This window comes from Passer domesticus, chromosome 10 (genome assembly GCF_036417665.1).
Source record: "Passer domesticus isolate bPasDom1 chromosome 10, bPasDom1.hap1, whole genome shotgun sequence".
Taxonomy (NCBI): domain Eukaryota; kingdom Metazoa; phylum Chordata; class Aves; order Passeriformes; family Passeridae; genus Passer; species Passer domesticus.
The window spans coordinates 38,235,492-38,251,584 of NC_087483.1; the positions used below are offsets into that span (position 1 = coordinate 38,235,492).

The 16,093-nt window shown below is 42.0% G+C and overlaps 1 protein-coding gene across 1 annotated transcript in view; it reads right to left on the reverse strand.

Moving 5' to 3' along the window:
• LOC135309226 (von Willebrand factor D and EGF domain-containing protein-like) overlaps positions 1-16,093 on the reverse strand; it is a 170,004-nt gene that overhangs the window by 129,158 nt on the left and 24,753 nt on the right. Inside the window, exon 2 of the mRNA XM_064435263.1 lies at positions 4,068-4,252. Within this exon, the coding sequence (XP_064291333.1) occupies positions 4,068-4,252 (185 nt within the window). The remainder of the gene's footprint in view (positions 1-4,067; positions 4,253-16,093) is intronic.

A 16,093-nucleotide genomic window follows, 5' to 3' on the forward strand; every position in this document is an offset into this window, starting at 1 on the left:
AACCTAAGCCTCACCTGACACAATCTCAGGCCATTCCCTTGGGTCCCGTCACTGTCACCACAAAGCAGAGATCAGTGTCTGCCCCTCTTGCCCTCACAAGAAAATTGAACAACCTGTGTCTGAACTCAGGAGTCTCCGAACCAGGGGTTGCTGGAGATTGTTAATGTGCAAAAATGAAATTATTCCCCTTTCCTCCCATTCCCTCAGAAAAAGACATTCAGCTGCTGGTGAGGACAAACACCTGGGGCCAGTGGAACTTCTCCACAGGAAGAAGAGAATTTTCAGCCCATTTCTGGCTTTGCTGTGAGTGTGGTGTGGCATTGGAATTTGCATTACAGGCAGCAGCGTGCACTGCTCCGCTGTAATCCACAGATTGATCTTTTATCTGACTGTGGAGCAGAGCTTCAATAACATTAGTGTGTGATGTTCCCTTACATTTCTTTTTAATGTTTGTGCCTCCCATGGGGCTTGCCCATATGTACACGAATCCAGGTGTATGCATATACTCTGCATTATTTGAATTCAGAAGCTGGAATTTCTCTAATTGATGTATGTTTTCCCATATTGGCTGTTAAGTACTTATCTGTATTTTTAATAATTTTCTGTTGAGCTTTAATTTTTCCATCTTTTGTTCTTCCTCTGAAGGTCATTTTACCATGGTCTGGCCATGTCTGTGCATTGTTTCTTGCTTCTTAATATACTGCCTTAATCTTAGTAAAAGCTTCACTATACTTTTTTTTTTTTTTTCCATTCAGTGTTTTTGCCTTTCACAGAAGATTTGGCAGTTCTTGAAGAACAAACCATGATCTGTAGCAGCAGCCCCAACACCTGAGGATCCAAAATTTGCAAATTTTTATTGGACTTCTACTACAATATATTTTTGGGTAGGGAAGTGGCTGTGGCCAGGAGTGCATGTCCAGGATCTGGTAATTGCTGTGCCTCCTTTGGGAGCATGGGGGGAAAGGCAAGGAAGAAATAGAGGGAGGGAGGTCAGGAGCATTTGTAACCTGCCCTGAGAAATTCAGCAGGCAAAGCCTAAATTGGAAAGCTCTTTCAATCAAAAACATTTTGCCACTGGAGGAAAAAGTTTATGGACAGCAGTTGGATTCAAGGGATGGCAAGTCCAGGAATGCAATTAATATTTTCACTTTCTCTGACATAAAAGCTTTTGGGTTTTTCTTCTGTCTTTTTTTCACTTTGTAGCTTCTGGGGTTTTCTTCTGTCTTTTCTCCCTTTTTTTCCCCCCTTTTTTAATTAAATGAGTGGATGAGAAGCAGCTCCTTAAGAGCTGCTGCTCGTTTTTCATTGCAAGGTTTGCTGTGCCCCTGAGCTGTGACAGGGCTGCATTCTGGGGCTCTCCACCCCCCGTGTGTGCCCTCTGTAGAATTCTCCTTTCTGTAGAATCTAACACTCCCTGTGCTTATGAAACCACGTGCAGACAGGGACATATTTTTATTGTGGAGGTTTAGTTCATGGCAGGACTGGGAAGCGTGGAGAGGCTGTCTGGAGGAGTCAGGCTGTGGGAGCTCCCCTCCCTTGTGTCCCCCAGCACGTGCCTTTTGTCCTCCCACTCTTCTCCCCCACGCTCCAAATCTCCTTTATGGCTTAAATCCCCCCTGAGCTCAGCTGGGTGACAGGAATCCTTACCTACCAGCACTCTGAATTAAGAAGTTAATCTCATCCATCGATAAGCAGCTAATTGTATCTGGCCAGTATCAACACAATATCACTGGGTATATGTTTTACAAGGTGCTGGAGTAATGTACTTTTTAATTCTGCAGCCGTATTGTCAGGCTTTATTTGGTCTCTTTTCTCTTCTATCTGTTCAGGGTTTTGTCTTTGACTTTTTTAATTAAAATCAGCTCGCTCCAGCCAGACTGGAATGTCCAATAATAACTGCTTATTAAGGAGTGGAAGCTGCACAGTTATTAATTTAAATTATTTTGTTCCAGAGGTTTTGCTGAAATTAAATGGAAAACCAAATCAAACAGTGATTTAATTAAGTGGAAGAGATAGAATGTAGAGGCAGATTTAGAAGGTGAAGATCTAAAAGAAGTGTATTCTTTCAGTTTTGACATCTAACAGATGTAATCCTTCATCAGCATGGCGAAGCAGAGATTTACTGTCATTCAGAGGATAATGAAGAAACCAATGGCAAGAATTATGTTACAAGATAAGAAACTAAACTAATGAATATACCTTCACAAACCTGAATGAAAAACTCCAGAGAAGAGATTAAAAGAAACAAAGCATGCATTGTTAGAAAGCAATCTCATACAGCTGAGCATTGCTACACACTCAGAACTGCTGAAATATAATGAAAAATTAAATAATATTATAGGATATTTATGTACACTTATAGAGCAACCTGGAAAACTTCATAGTGCATTGGGATATTTGAGGATGCCATGAAATTAACCTTTCAATAGTAATCCCACCAATTTATTAATGTCAATAAAATGTATAGTTTATATATGCAAAGTGTTATAAATTATACAGAAATAACAACTATCTCTTAACATTTCACTAAATGTTAAATTATTAAGACAAACTTAAGTTGTGGTGAGTTCACAGGTCCAGTTTGAATAGATATAAAATGTTTTTGCTAATTTTGAGAGGGTTCTCCAGCTAGAGTAGAATCACCCGATACCAAACATCATGACACTCTAGGTTGAATATTTCATCTTTCAAGTAATTTATGGTAATTAGTTTATTATTTTCTGAATAATTTTGTTTAACTTTATGTTTGAAATTATGCTAACCTCCTGCAGCTGGGATATTTGAGGTGGCAGTGACTTTAGTGAGGGGCTCAAGTTGCTCTGGCAACAATGATTGCAAGTTAAACATTATTGTCATAAATATTAAACACAGATAAAACCAGATAATTATTGTTTTGTCTCTTTTTTAGAGAATGGTGGAGGGTTTTTTGCTCCACAAAGCCATTAGCATAGTTATGAAACTAAAGAATGCAAGAATTGATTCAATGCAGAAAGAGATTCAACTTTAGTTTTTCCTTCAGTTTCCCCAAAGATCACTTTAAATATTATTTTTTTTCTGATTTCTCCCTTCTCATTTCATCAGCAGAAGAAATCCCTAACTCATAATAATTTATATGGGAGAAGAGTCAGGTTGCAGAATCCATTCTTAAAGCCATACATTTGCTTGGAAAAAGCACAGCTTGAGGTGACATACATGGTTTGCTAAAAATCTCTCTGTGGAGTTGGAGAACGTCTGGTTTTATGCTGGAATATTTCCTAACCTGGTTAAATATTGGCTGCTCCATAGGGATCCTGATCTGTGACTGATGTCCTTGCATGTGACAGCGATGCTGTGTGCCACACACTTGGGGTTCACCAAATGTGGTTGTGTTCAAGGGTCTCCAGGATGAGGGAAGAGATGAGAATCTTGACTCCATATTTCAGAAGGATTATAATAATATTATATTATATTATATTATATTATATTATATTATATTATATTATATTATATTATATTGCTATACTAAAACTATGCTAAAAAGAATAGAGAGAAAGGATCTATCAGAAAGCTAGAGAGGAATGGAATTGAATGGAATGGAATGGAATGGAATGGAATGGAATGGAATGGAATGGAATGGAATGGATAATAAAAACCTATGACACTCAGAGAGTCGACACAGCTGGACCATCATTAGTCATTAAGTAGCAACAACTCACATAGACTAATCAAAGATGCACCTGTTGGTAAACAACTTCCAGACCACACTCCACCGTTATCAGATAGTCATTGTTTACATTTCTTTTCTGAGGCTTCTCGGCTAGAATAAGAGAAAAATCCTAGCAAAGGAATTTCATAAAATGTCACAGTAACAGTATTGCTGGTTTTGATGGTGGTGGTGGTTTTGTTGCTGTAGTTTTTATTGTTGTGGCCATTATTCTTGTAATTATTATTATTTTCATCATAATTAAAATGGTTTTCCCATTACCACCCCCCTATCCCCACTGGACACAGACTCTAGGACAGCACAGAGAGGGATGGGGAGAGGGTTTATTCCAGCTGCCCAGGGGCAGAGCTCAGGTTGTGCTGACCTCGACACATCTGGTGGGCATTTCCACGGGCCGCTGGCCCAGCATGAGGCGGTACCACGCCGGGGGCAGGGAGTGGTCACACACCAGGTCCTGGCTGGCCGCTCGCTGCAGCTCCAGGGAGTCGAAGCTGGTGCTCCTGCGGGGGTTGCGGAGGACGCGGTGCCCCCCCGGCCAGCACTCCGGAGCTGGGGAGGAGGGAGAGGGCAAGCAGTAATTAGTTAATCACTTTAATTCCTCTGGATGCTGCTAATAGCTTGTCTGAGATTGGAAATGGGGGGTGTGTGTTCTATTCCTAGAGGTGGGGCAGTTATCTTTTGTTCATTGGGCGGTTTTCTTTCTTTTCCACAAGCAATCCTCCCTCTAGGAAATGTCTTCTGTTAATGGGCCATTAATTATTAATTATCTTCTGTTAATGGGCCGGTGAGTGTCCCTGCATGGCTGATCAAATTCTATCATCCCATTGGGAGATGCTCCGCCCAGGGGAGGAGCCAAGCATTCCCACCTGGATAAAATCTGACATTTGGAACACCACAGCAGCCTTTGCCCCCTGCATTCCCAGAGAAGCAGCTTTCTTCTCCCCTGCATTCCCAGAGGAAGAGCAGGCCCATCTCCAGCAGCTCTGGAGCTCCAGAGGAAAACTGCAGCCTTGTGCAGGATCCCTGCTCCAGCAGAAGCACAGCTGGCACTGCAGGAGGGCTGAGCCCCCATGGGATGGGACTGTGCCACCACCCTGACCCACAGGGCTCAGCTCCTGCTCTGACTCTGCCAGGGGTTTGTTTTCTTTTTTTTTGTACTATTGCATTTGTATCGTAATTTTCCTAGTAAAGAACTGTTATTCCTAGTCCCATATCTTTTCCTGAGAGCCCCCCTAATTTCAAAATTATAATAATTTGGATGGAGGGGCTTTACATTTTCCATTTGAAGGAGGGCTCCTGCCTTCCTTAGCAGACACCTGGCTTTTCAAACCATGAACATCCTCTATCCTTTTATGTTCCCATTCATTTTAGGATTGGGATAATTTTCAAGGTGAACAAATCCAGATTTAAAGCTATAAATGTGGAAGCTTAGTAACATAAATATTTTAGTTATCTAGATTTTCATCATATCTGAATCAGGACCAAACCCCTTCACCTTTTAATGTGATTTCAGCCTAATTTTAGAGATTGATTAGCATCTGAGTGTCTCCTCCTCAGAAATAAAGCAGTGTTTTGAGGTTCCAAAGCCTGGAACCTGACCTTTGAAAGTATTGGGGCTTTAATTTAATTTATTACATGCATGAACGATTTAATCGTGATATAAATTGATGCTCGAGTACAAAGTGCACTTCACATGCTTTTAAATATGCACTGAGAAGATTCAGAACAAGAAGTGTTGAAAAGACGAAAAAAAAAAAGAGAAATTGTATGAAAACAACAGTAAAGGGTTTTGAGAAATCAGCTCAGGTTAGGCTTGAAAATATTGAAGCCACAGGTCAGACTCGCTTGAGCTTGGCATAAAGCCAAGCACATCAGGGCTTGTGTGTGTGCATCAGAGTCTGAATCAAACCTGCTGCCCCTTGACATGTGTTTGTTTACTCGCCTGCCCTGTTTATTTTCATACATTTCTTGAATTTTGCAGAATATTCAATTCTTTTCTTCTCACCTAATAAAAAGAAGCCTTGTGGTGATTCTGTTAGGAGCTGTTTATCTGCAAAGAGCTGAGCAAAAATGGCCTTTTCTGGTTGTCTGAGCTGTTCCTTGATGAGGCCAGGTCCCTTTTCCCCGCGTCAGCGCTGCAGGGTGGGCACAGGAGGGGACTGAGGTGGGGCTGCTCTGCTCTGTGCCTCAGCCACAGAAGGCTCAGCTAATTTCTTGCTGCAGTAATCTTTAATTGCTAATGATGATGTAAGAGGCAGAGGCCACATCACAGGAATTGCACAAACTGGCAGTTAGCAAAATCACCTCTTTTCCCTGTAAATAGAGCTTATTTATGTGGCACCGTTGACAGAGGATAAGACCCCTCCCCACAACCTAATTTTTCAAATGTCACTTTTCAGATTGTAACTCTGCTTTAATATTACGCCAGTGGCACTCTGAAACACATTTATCATTTTTATTTTATTGACAAGATACTCAGAAGGTCAAAGTCAATCCATTTATGGCAGTATTTTTAAAGATTATTTTGATTGTGCCAAAGGCAAGGCAATGGTATACAAGACAAATGGGGACAAAATGTAGCATAACGAAGGCTTTATTGCAATTTTCAGGGAACTAAACTGTCAAAACCATTGCAATTCCAATGCAAAATTCTGCTGAATTAATACAATTGCCTTTTTAAATAAAAAGGAAATGCCCTAAGCTTTTCTTTCCTATAGGTAAGAGACATTTCAGAGAGAAAGCACTTGGAAATATTGCACCTCTAATTAAATCTGGGATCAAATTCCTTCCCTCAGAAGTCCTTTCTGGAGACCACATGGAGACTGTCCTTTGCTAATTCCCAGCCCAAGGGAAGAAGAGACATTTCAGCAGACCAACTATTTTACAAAAATGAAAAGTTTACCCTATATTTAAAACCCCTTACAAAAATGCAGACCCTTGCTGACCCCTCCAATACCACTCAAGGCTTCAGGACTGTTAATGGGAACAGAATCTTGGCTCCTGATGTCTTTTTCTTGCCTGAATTAGCTCCTGTCTGAACAAAAGGAAAAAAGAATCTAAAAGCAAACAGCTCTTTGCACGGTGTTGCCACAGGAATCTTGCAAGGACATTGTAATTAATTGCGTTCACTTTCTCAATAATAATAATAATAATATCAAATAGTGCCTTTAGATGTAACTAATAACCTTCTGCTTGATATGTGTTAGCTATAATCCAAATTCACACCACATGTTGTGGTCTTGCCAGTGATTAACTACTCTGTCTAAACAATGCAAATACATCAGACACTGACACATGGCTAATTGTTTTTCATCCCTTGCATGGTTTTGTTTGCAGTAGTTTAGAAGAAGCTTTCTCACATCATTCCAGAGGAGCAGAATGATGCAGATGGGCCTGGGAGGAGCACAAGAGGGAAACCTCCAAGGTCCCTCAGGAGAGAGGTGTTCACCCAGTAAATTCAACAGGATCTGGGACAAAAAACCATGAGTTTGGTCCCCCAAGGAGCCCTGGCTCAAACAGCCCCCTCTGAAGGTGTGTTTTACCCTGAATTCACTGCCAGAGTCTGTTTGTGTACCTGAGCCTGGGTTTGGCTGTGCTGGCAGGCTGTCGCTGAGGAGGCAGGATGGCAAATTGATCTGCTGTCACTCCCCTGGAGCCAGCCTGACGGATTTTGTTCCCTGCCTGACGCAGAGCAGACCCAGGCACGATGAGCTGGTGGCACAAAAAGCTTCACCCAGGTTTTGCAGCGAGCCATGAGCAAAACAAACCCTCAATTACTGAGTTCCCCTTGTAAAATGGTGCTCATTATGGCCCCGTGACAGGATGATTGTAAACTTTAACATGCAAATTGCAGGCTGTGGTGCGAGTTAATTACCACTGGCTTTCCTGCAGAAATAAATGAATAAAGGCATCAATGTAATCAGACTTTATTATAAAAATGTTATTTAAAAGAAAACAACAAGAAGGCACAGCTGAGCGCTGGTGGTTCTTCATCTGTGAGATGCCCACTTGTACCTTATGGTGGCTGCAGCTACGTTCAAATCAGATGAAACTTTCCTGTTCAGTTTTAATTCAGGTGCAGGTATCAAGCTTATGGACAGCCATGAAGTGCTCAACGTCCCAGCTGTCCCCCTTCATGTGCAAATTCATGTCTAGTATGGAACCAGTGCTACTCTGGGCTATGCAGATTAGGTTGTCTTAAAAAGGAAATATTTATTTTATTAAGAGAACAAATTTAATTTAATCCAGCACTATTTCTACTATTGTATTTAAGGAGCCCATGAAAAAAAAAAGAAAAGAAAATCTGGCTTTTTAGGGAGGTGGTCATTATGACTGTTCTGCTTTCCTTCAGGAAGAAATTAAACATTGCAGTGAGATTTTGTGGCTCTCTATCCGGAGCTGCTGGAATTAAATGCTGGATGTACCTGGTGCTTTAGTCTCCTGCAAAGAGCTGCTCCTTGAACTATCACCAGCTCAACATAGGCAAGGAGCTGTTGCTAAGACATAAGCATTTGTTTGCTTTACTATAGACTCAAAAGCTTTTATCTTTTTTTTTTTTAATTTAAGGATTTTTTTTGTCAGAAAGTTGTGGCAAAGAGACACTGAGTAGCTCCTTTTTGACACTGAAAGCAAACAAATAATACCTGTTGTAAATGCTAAGTGAAAGTGACATTTGAGTAGCTCTGGTGGCTGGTGGAGCAGGTTCCTTGGGGAAAAGCCTGTCTCCATCGAAGCCATGAGGAATGCTGCTGCTAATGCCTGGATGTTGAGAGTCATCTGTGGATGTGTGGGAAAGGAGGGGCAGCCTGTAAGCCCACTGGGGAGAGGGCAGCCTCCTGCAGAAGGCAGAAGCATCCAGAAATATCCCATGGGAAATGAGCAGGAGGTGGACATCTGACTGAATGCGCTGCTGTGGGCAGGGGGTTTGGCTCTCAGCTAAAGGAAACATCAATGTGACCACAGCTGGAGGAGATATTTGTGTCAGCAGGTCCTGGGGACAGCTGGAAGCCCATTCTGAGCTGGCCAATATTGTACCAGGTGGCAGTGAGGCTCCACACTCCCCACCAGAGACCAGCCAAACACAAATCTGGAAAGGTGAACAGAGGGCATCACTTTGGGAGACTCCCTGCTTTGGGATACCCTCCCTACCCACACATTTAACCCCTGGAGCACCCACTGGAGTTTCCAGCAGGTTGGTAGCTGGATGCTCTGCAAACAGCTGAGTCACCTGTACACTTTTTGGGCAGAGGCATTGCTGGGAAAACGCTGCTTTGGGTCTTCTTGCTGAGGGTTTGTCCCTGCTCATGGCCGTGGGAAGAAGCATCAGCCATAACAGAGATAAAGCCAGGAAACTTAAGAGTGGCAGGCTGAAAAATCATAAGGAAATAACTTGCTAAGCCTTTGCTTTCATTTCTAAAGACAGGTGAGTATAAGTGTAATAGAGCTTTACCTGTTCCCCTTGCTCCCAGTAAATATCAGTGGCTTAGCTGGAGGAAGGTTTAAGAAGTTGTGAGATTTTGTTTGTTTGCTTTGAATAGCGGCTGCAAATCAAATAATATCAATAGGTGATGGCAGCCAGGAAACCCTGAAAGAAATATAGTCCACAAGCCTGAGGTGCATGTTTGCTTTGGGCAAAGCCACACAATATATCTAAAGGGCATTCTAAAGCCTTGGGAAATAGCTGGCAAATTGTAAAATAACTTTTGTGGGGAGGGTGATTGAAAAGCCAGGGACTGATGCAGGCAATGCCAACCAACAGCAGCATTTGGTGATGGGCTGTGATTGCTCTGTGACCAGGAATGATGGTCACATGCAGATTTCCTTCTGGCCATCATCTCCCATATTGTGGGAATTCAATCTGGAGTTTGCCCCCAAAATACATGGAGGCATATGTATGTATGCATACATTTATTAAAAATATATATATTTCAAATTATGTATGAGTACTTGTATTTTTGCCATTTGTATGAAATACAATAAATTTTTGAGGTCCCTCCCTCTGTGGCAAATTTTCACATTTCTGCTTTTTGTATCTTACAGGCCACAGTGGAACAGAACCTTTCCCATCGTGTTTGACTTTCTCTTCACGGGAAATTATGAAATAATTTCCATAACTCCAAATTAATTGCAGACAAAGGATGTGTTCCCTTTCTTCTCTTTCTGTTTTAGAAACGGAAGGAAACATTTTAATCACCAGCCACTTCCATGCTCAGGGGCTGGATTTCAGAGAGGTAGAAAAACTCAGGTAAGAGTTTCTGAAGCTTTCAGCATGTCAGTGCCACCTCTTCCCCATATTGTCATTTACCACGCATTGAAAGAGAGTTTGTGGACAGAAGGAAAGGCAGATGTTGGGAAAGGGAAATTCTTTCCAAGCTCTTAATGGATGTGTTAAAAATAACATAGAATCCAACCCATCTGAGAACATTTAAAAATTCCTTTTGGTGGTTGCACGTTCCAGGTGAACAAACATCTATTAGTAGATATTTGTAGCTAAGGAACACCTGACAGTTTATCCAAGTTAAAAGTTCCTGCCCTTATTTCACCAATACTTTAAAGCTTTTGCTTCAATTATTCTGCCTTCCGATGACAAAAAATTTCATTCTTAATGATATTCAGAGGCAGAAATTTGTTGTGAATGTGACAGTGATCACACACTAAAATGCTTGAACCATGAGTGCTCCTCTGGTAGATAAAACATAATAACTGTATTAAAAAACCTTGATAGCTAATAAACAAAGCTATTTTCAGAGATTTCAGAATCAGAGGACCCTCCTACTGAGCTGAAATGATAAGGAAGCCCATTGTACAAACACCACACACTCGTAATGGCCAGATCCTCAACAAGTCACAAAGCATTCATAAGGCAAAATTGATACAGATAAATGAGCCATTGTGCAAAATGAATGTAATTATAGAAATTTTGGCCCAGGAAGAGGCAAGAGGCTGAGCACCTGCTGAAAAGAATATGACATTTAATACATGTTATTTGTACTGAATAACAGGCAGATCTGAGGAAAAAAACAACCCTCTTACAATCTGAAGGTGTTGTTTTATAATGCATCTGAATTTCATTTGTCTGGGAACAAGGTCGCTTGTCATCCTGGTCTTCTGTGGAGTAAAGCAATAAAGTATTGACAAACCAAGGGCCAATGCTCAGTTCCAGAGCAAACAATTATTTATTCACGCTCCTCTTATCTTGCCTTGCATTTCTATTTTTAACTTGTGGTTTAGAAAGGAGGAATTGATTATGTGAGATTTTCCTCCAGTTTGTGTATCCCCTGAATAATTTGCAGAATAATGAGCTGCATACAGCTCACACAGGGGGAGGCAGGGACAGGCAGGGAAGCATTTTGTGTGGGGCCAGGGAGGTGTCAGGAGGGGCTGATCAAACAGGTGGAAACAAGGGCTCCCTGTGAGCAGAGTCTGAGTATCTTCCTGGCAGGTTACAGTGGATTTTGGAGAACTGTCACAGCAGATGGGATGGACAACACTTCCTTCAGTGTCCTATATATAGAGCAGATGAAGGAACTTTTTTATTTTCAGGGACAATGCGTGTATGGCCAACTGAAGTAAATGAGCCAAGAAGTGTCCAGAATATATTTTTTTTTAACTTTAAGATGCTTCAATTTCCAAGAATCACTGTCTGGCATCTCTCATCAGTGTGGAAATTGCTCATGGACAAGGTGGTGGACGCAAAAAGGACAGGAAACATCACATAGATAAAAAGCAACAGGCCGGGTGAAGCCACTACGCCTGCTTTGCAAAATGCAGCCTCATTTATTAACTGTGCCATTTAGAAAAAAACAGCAAAGCTAAATTGTGTCAATAGCTCTATTGTATTTGACCAAATCTCCTCCTCACTTATTCTGGCTCAGTCCTAAAGCCAGGAAGGCTGAGAATCTGAATATAGAAATCACTTGCTATTGCTGTGTCACTACAGAACTCAAAACCTCATAAATTCCCTCAAGTTATCTCTAAGTTAATCATGATGTCTTTAAAGGCTTCTTAATAAAAATCAATAAAAAGAAAATTATAATTATTGTTATTGATCGGTCTATTTTGCTCTCATCCCTCAGAATGAAAAAGTGAAATCAAAGGAAAAGGGTCTTTCTTACCTCCTAATCTCAGCTGAGCATACAGTCACAAATGTAACTTTCCTAAATAGAAGCGACAAAAACAAACTCACAGGTTTTGATTTTAGAAGCCACTGGGCTCTATTCAGATGGAAATTTGATTTCCATGGAGAGCTGGAGGTGTTTCTACACCTCAGCCATGACACTGGCTAATTACCATTTGCGAGCCACACATTTTTCCAGACTGCCCCCATGGATAATGCTGAATTTTGGGCACATTTTCCTGCACTTCCTCAATGCAGTGCTGTATGTGGGCGATATTGTGCTGGGGAAAGTGTCACCACTGCCTTGCTGTCAGTGCTCCCAGGCTGCAGCAGAGGCTGGTGAGCAGATAAGGGGATGCTGAGTGCAGGCAGCTCAGCGCTGCCAAATTCCAGGTCTGCCGTGTGTCCTGGGTGTGATTCAGCTCCTAGTGGATGCAGGGTGACCAGGCAATTTTTCCTGCTATTGTTTTGCTGTTATTCATTGCTGTTATTCATCCCATTCACTGGCACAACAGTGGCTTCAGCTCCTCATGTGTTTATAATGGGCTTTTCTGTCAGGGCTCTGACATTTAGGATGAATGGCTGGGCTCCCTCTTGCCTTTGGAGTAAGGCTTTATTTGCTACAGTGCTGCAGTAATGTACACAGATATGCTCCACTTCCCAGCTACTGCACAAGCCTGGAAGGATCTCTCCACCATCCTACCAAAATTTAGGTTTTCTCTGACCCTGTCCTTCACCCCCTTGTGGGCTGTCAGCTGTGTGAAACTCAGAGAGAGTTGATATGAAACAGTCTCGAGCACATAGCAGCTCCTGCTGTGGATGCAAAAAGTTCTTCTCATGCATTATAGCACTCTGGATGGATTTAAAAAATATTGAAATAAAAGGTCATGAGCTAGAAATAGCCAGGAGCCTGCCTGGCCACTGTGATAAGATAAAGCTGTGTACTCCCAACCGTGGAATTGCGACATTAAGCCTAATAGATTTCTAAAATCCAAATTTATCAGCAATCCTCACTGTTTGTTTCTTCAACTTTTAGAAAGCACTGATTCTGTACATATAGCCATGGTCTATTCAAACCTAAAAGAAATCAGTGCATTCCTCCCATGGAAACAGGATTGTATCAGTTCCAGCCAGCATTTTCCCTGGGCCACGATGGAATTCCAGGGAATCTCACACATCTGGTTGTGTCTCTAGCACCTGACAGAGGTCTGGTAATGTCTATTCACACCATGAAACATCAAGGCTTTCAGTTCCTATATACAAAAACCTCCAGATAAATGTATTTGCTGTTTTATTTAGTTGATTTTAGTTCTCAGCTCTAACAGGCACTGATTTTCCTGTTTTGTTTAGGGTCATTTCTGCTTTGGTTGCTCCACAGATCTCTGCTTATTTACCAGGAGTAGCAGGACCATCAATAAAAATAGTAAGGTTTCAGGAACCTATGAGGCCTTCAGCTATAAGCTGCTTTTTGATGTAAAAGAAAACACAGCTCAGCTGTATCAGCTGAGTCTTCATCACATTTACAGCTGCTACCTGTGCAACCTCTTAGGATGTAATTACCATAATAAGAAAAACCATCTCCATAATTATATATATGTAAAGCCCAATGCCTTTCTGTGGCCCTGCAGCCAGAGCTGCAGGTACAGATCTGCACATTCACAGGGGACACAGGGGATTAGGGAGGCACGGGAACAAACAGGGGACAATTGTTGCCCCATATGGTGCACATTATTGGCAGCTGTGCTTTGATCAGGATCAGCCGTGCAGAAGGCAAACCCACTGATTTCTTCTCATTTACACTGAATTAACTTTGATCACAGCGTGGCTTTGTGTGTTTTAAAGCTTCTGGTGTCTTGAAAATGTGCTGGGGAGGTCTGTGTCCTCAGAGGAGAGGAAATGAGCAGAAATGAGCCCTGTCCCTCAATGGCTGATGGCACCTGGGAGGGTTTCCCATGCAGGATGGGTTGGAATGGGATGGGGATTTCTTCCCCACGGTCTACATGGTGTTTCTTACAGGAGGTATAGTACTGGCACTTTCTTTTCTTTAGAAAGAAAATAAAAGAAAATCAGATTGCCAGATGGAGCATTCTCAATGGGAACCACTCTGCTCCTCAGACACGGACAATGCAGTACAGTTTCTTCTCACCAGATGAGGTGAATCCTAGCAATTTTTTATTTCCGTGGAGCCATTTCCATGCTGAGCTTTTCATTCTACTCTTCCACCTCCTTCTTGCCTGATAACAGCCAGAGCATGCTTTTAGGTTATAAAATAAAGTTATACCTTTTAGTGAAATACATGCTTTAAAAAATAGCATTACTGAGCTGAAGGAGGAAGCAACCAGATCTCAGTTCTTTTGCTAGGGAATAATTCAACTGAAAATGTTATCTGTGCACCTCCATCCCCAGGTAAACAAGGCAGCATTTCAGGCTTTCTTCCATCTTTCTGTCATCAAAACAAGACTCAGTTTTGCATTCTTATTTGGTAATTGGCTAATAAGTGTAATTTTCATCCTGAGAACATAGGCCAGTAACCAGTGCTCAGAAAAACCCTGCAATATGACAATTGATCAATTCTTCATTAGACTTGATGCATTCAGGTTACCACAGTCATTTCTTTTGCAATTTGAGCTAAAAAATAAAAAACAATCAGCAAAAATCTAGTCAAGCAATTTCAGATTGGAAAGCCATAACACAAATTAATGCACAAAGAACCAGCAGGCAATCAATTTATCATTTGCTACTTTATTCTTTAGCAATTTGCAGTCATTGCTGAGTTGCTTTTGAAACTTGTAAAATTTGATTATGTGAAACCTGGTGAGTGTCAGGCTTTGGTCATTTTGTGTTTTATGAGTTGTTTTATGACAAAAGGATGTAACCTCAAGCTGTACCAGGGGAGGTTCAGGTTGGAAATCAGGAAAATTTATTCACTGAAGAGGTTGTTAAGCTTTGGAATGGACTTCCCAGGGAAGTGGTGGAGTCACCATCCCTGGAGGTGCTCAAGAATTGACTGGATGTGGCACACAGTGCTCTGGTCTAGTTGAAAAGGTGATGTTTGGCCTGAGGTTGGACTCAATCATCTTAGAGGTTTTCTCCAACCTTAATGAAGCTGTGATTCTGTGGTTCTCTTCTAGGGGCTGGTAGGAGGATAGAGGGTTTGTATAGGTGGGCCTGTCTGGCATCTGCTGATGTCCTGCACACACATAGCTAAGTCTTAGCCTGGAAGTCCTGGCAGCCACATTTCTGTAGTTTTGTACAACTAACCCCATTCAGAGAAGGTTTAGTTACCCCTAAAGCTTCAAAAGCCACTTTGAAAGCCGCAGTGTGGACCTACAGCTGCAGACAGTGCAGGAGGCAGCTGTGGTTCCTTGAGCAGGAGTGGCTGTTGCCTCCCCCACGGCACCCCCAGGGCGGGTGGGCTAGCACAAAAAACGTGATGATGCTTTTGACCCTGGGGTTTGGATAACTCACCTGCCAGCCCATGAACAAGGAGGGCTTTGCCTGTGACAGACTGAGCAGTGGTGGTGCAGCCCCTACACCTGTCACATTTACCCACAGCTGACTTCAAGAGCACCTTCTCTTTTGTTAAACCCCACAGTGCTCATCTTTTGCATTCAGAAATGAGGACCCCTCTTTAGCCCTGGCAGTGAACTGAGTTGTATAAATGTTGCTTCCAAGCAGCAGGAATGCTCCAAGAGGCACTGGGTGTGTTTGGAGCACAGGCAGCAGAACAGGCCCAGCAGAAGGCAAAAAACAGGTGAGAGGAGCAGGGTGACTTGGGGACATTTTCTGCTGTGTTTGAGCTTCCTGGGCAGATTTGGAGCTGGCTGATTTTTCCTGACTTCAAACCATGACTGCCATGTGCTGGGGCAATGTCCTGAGCATTTGGCTGTTTCATGGCAGATCCCCTCCCACTGAAACCACTCTCTTTTCTGTAATTTTGTTGTCTATTCAAATATAAACATAAATAAGAACCCTCTAACTTTGCCAACTTCCAATGCTGTTTTCCTTCTTTGAATTTTTTTTTCTTTTCACTGATGCATATTCAATTCTGTTTATAAAATGCATATTTTCTTGAAGAAAACCTACAAGTCTAATACTAAAATGTTCTGCTGCCGCTTTGCTGGACTCTCATTCTCACCCCATGTTACTGCTTGCCCTTTTTACCACGGACTGCAGCTCTCTGTGATGATCTCTCAGCTCTCCCTCCATGATCCTTGTGGGTCCCTTCCAATTCAGGCTACTCCAAGATTCTATTTTTAACCCACAAAGGCTTA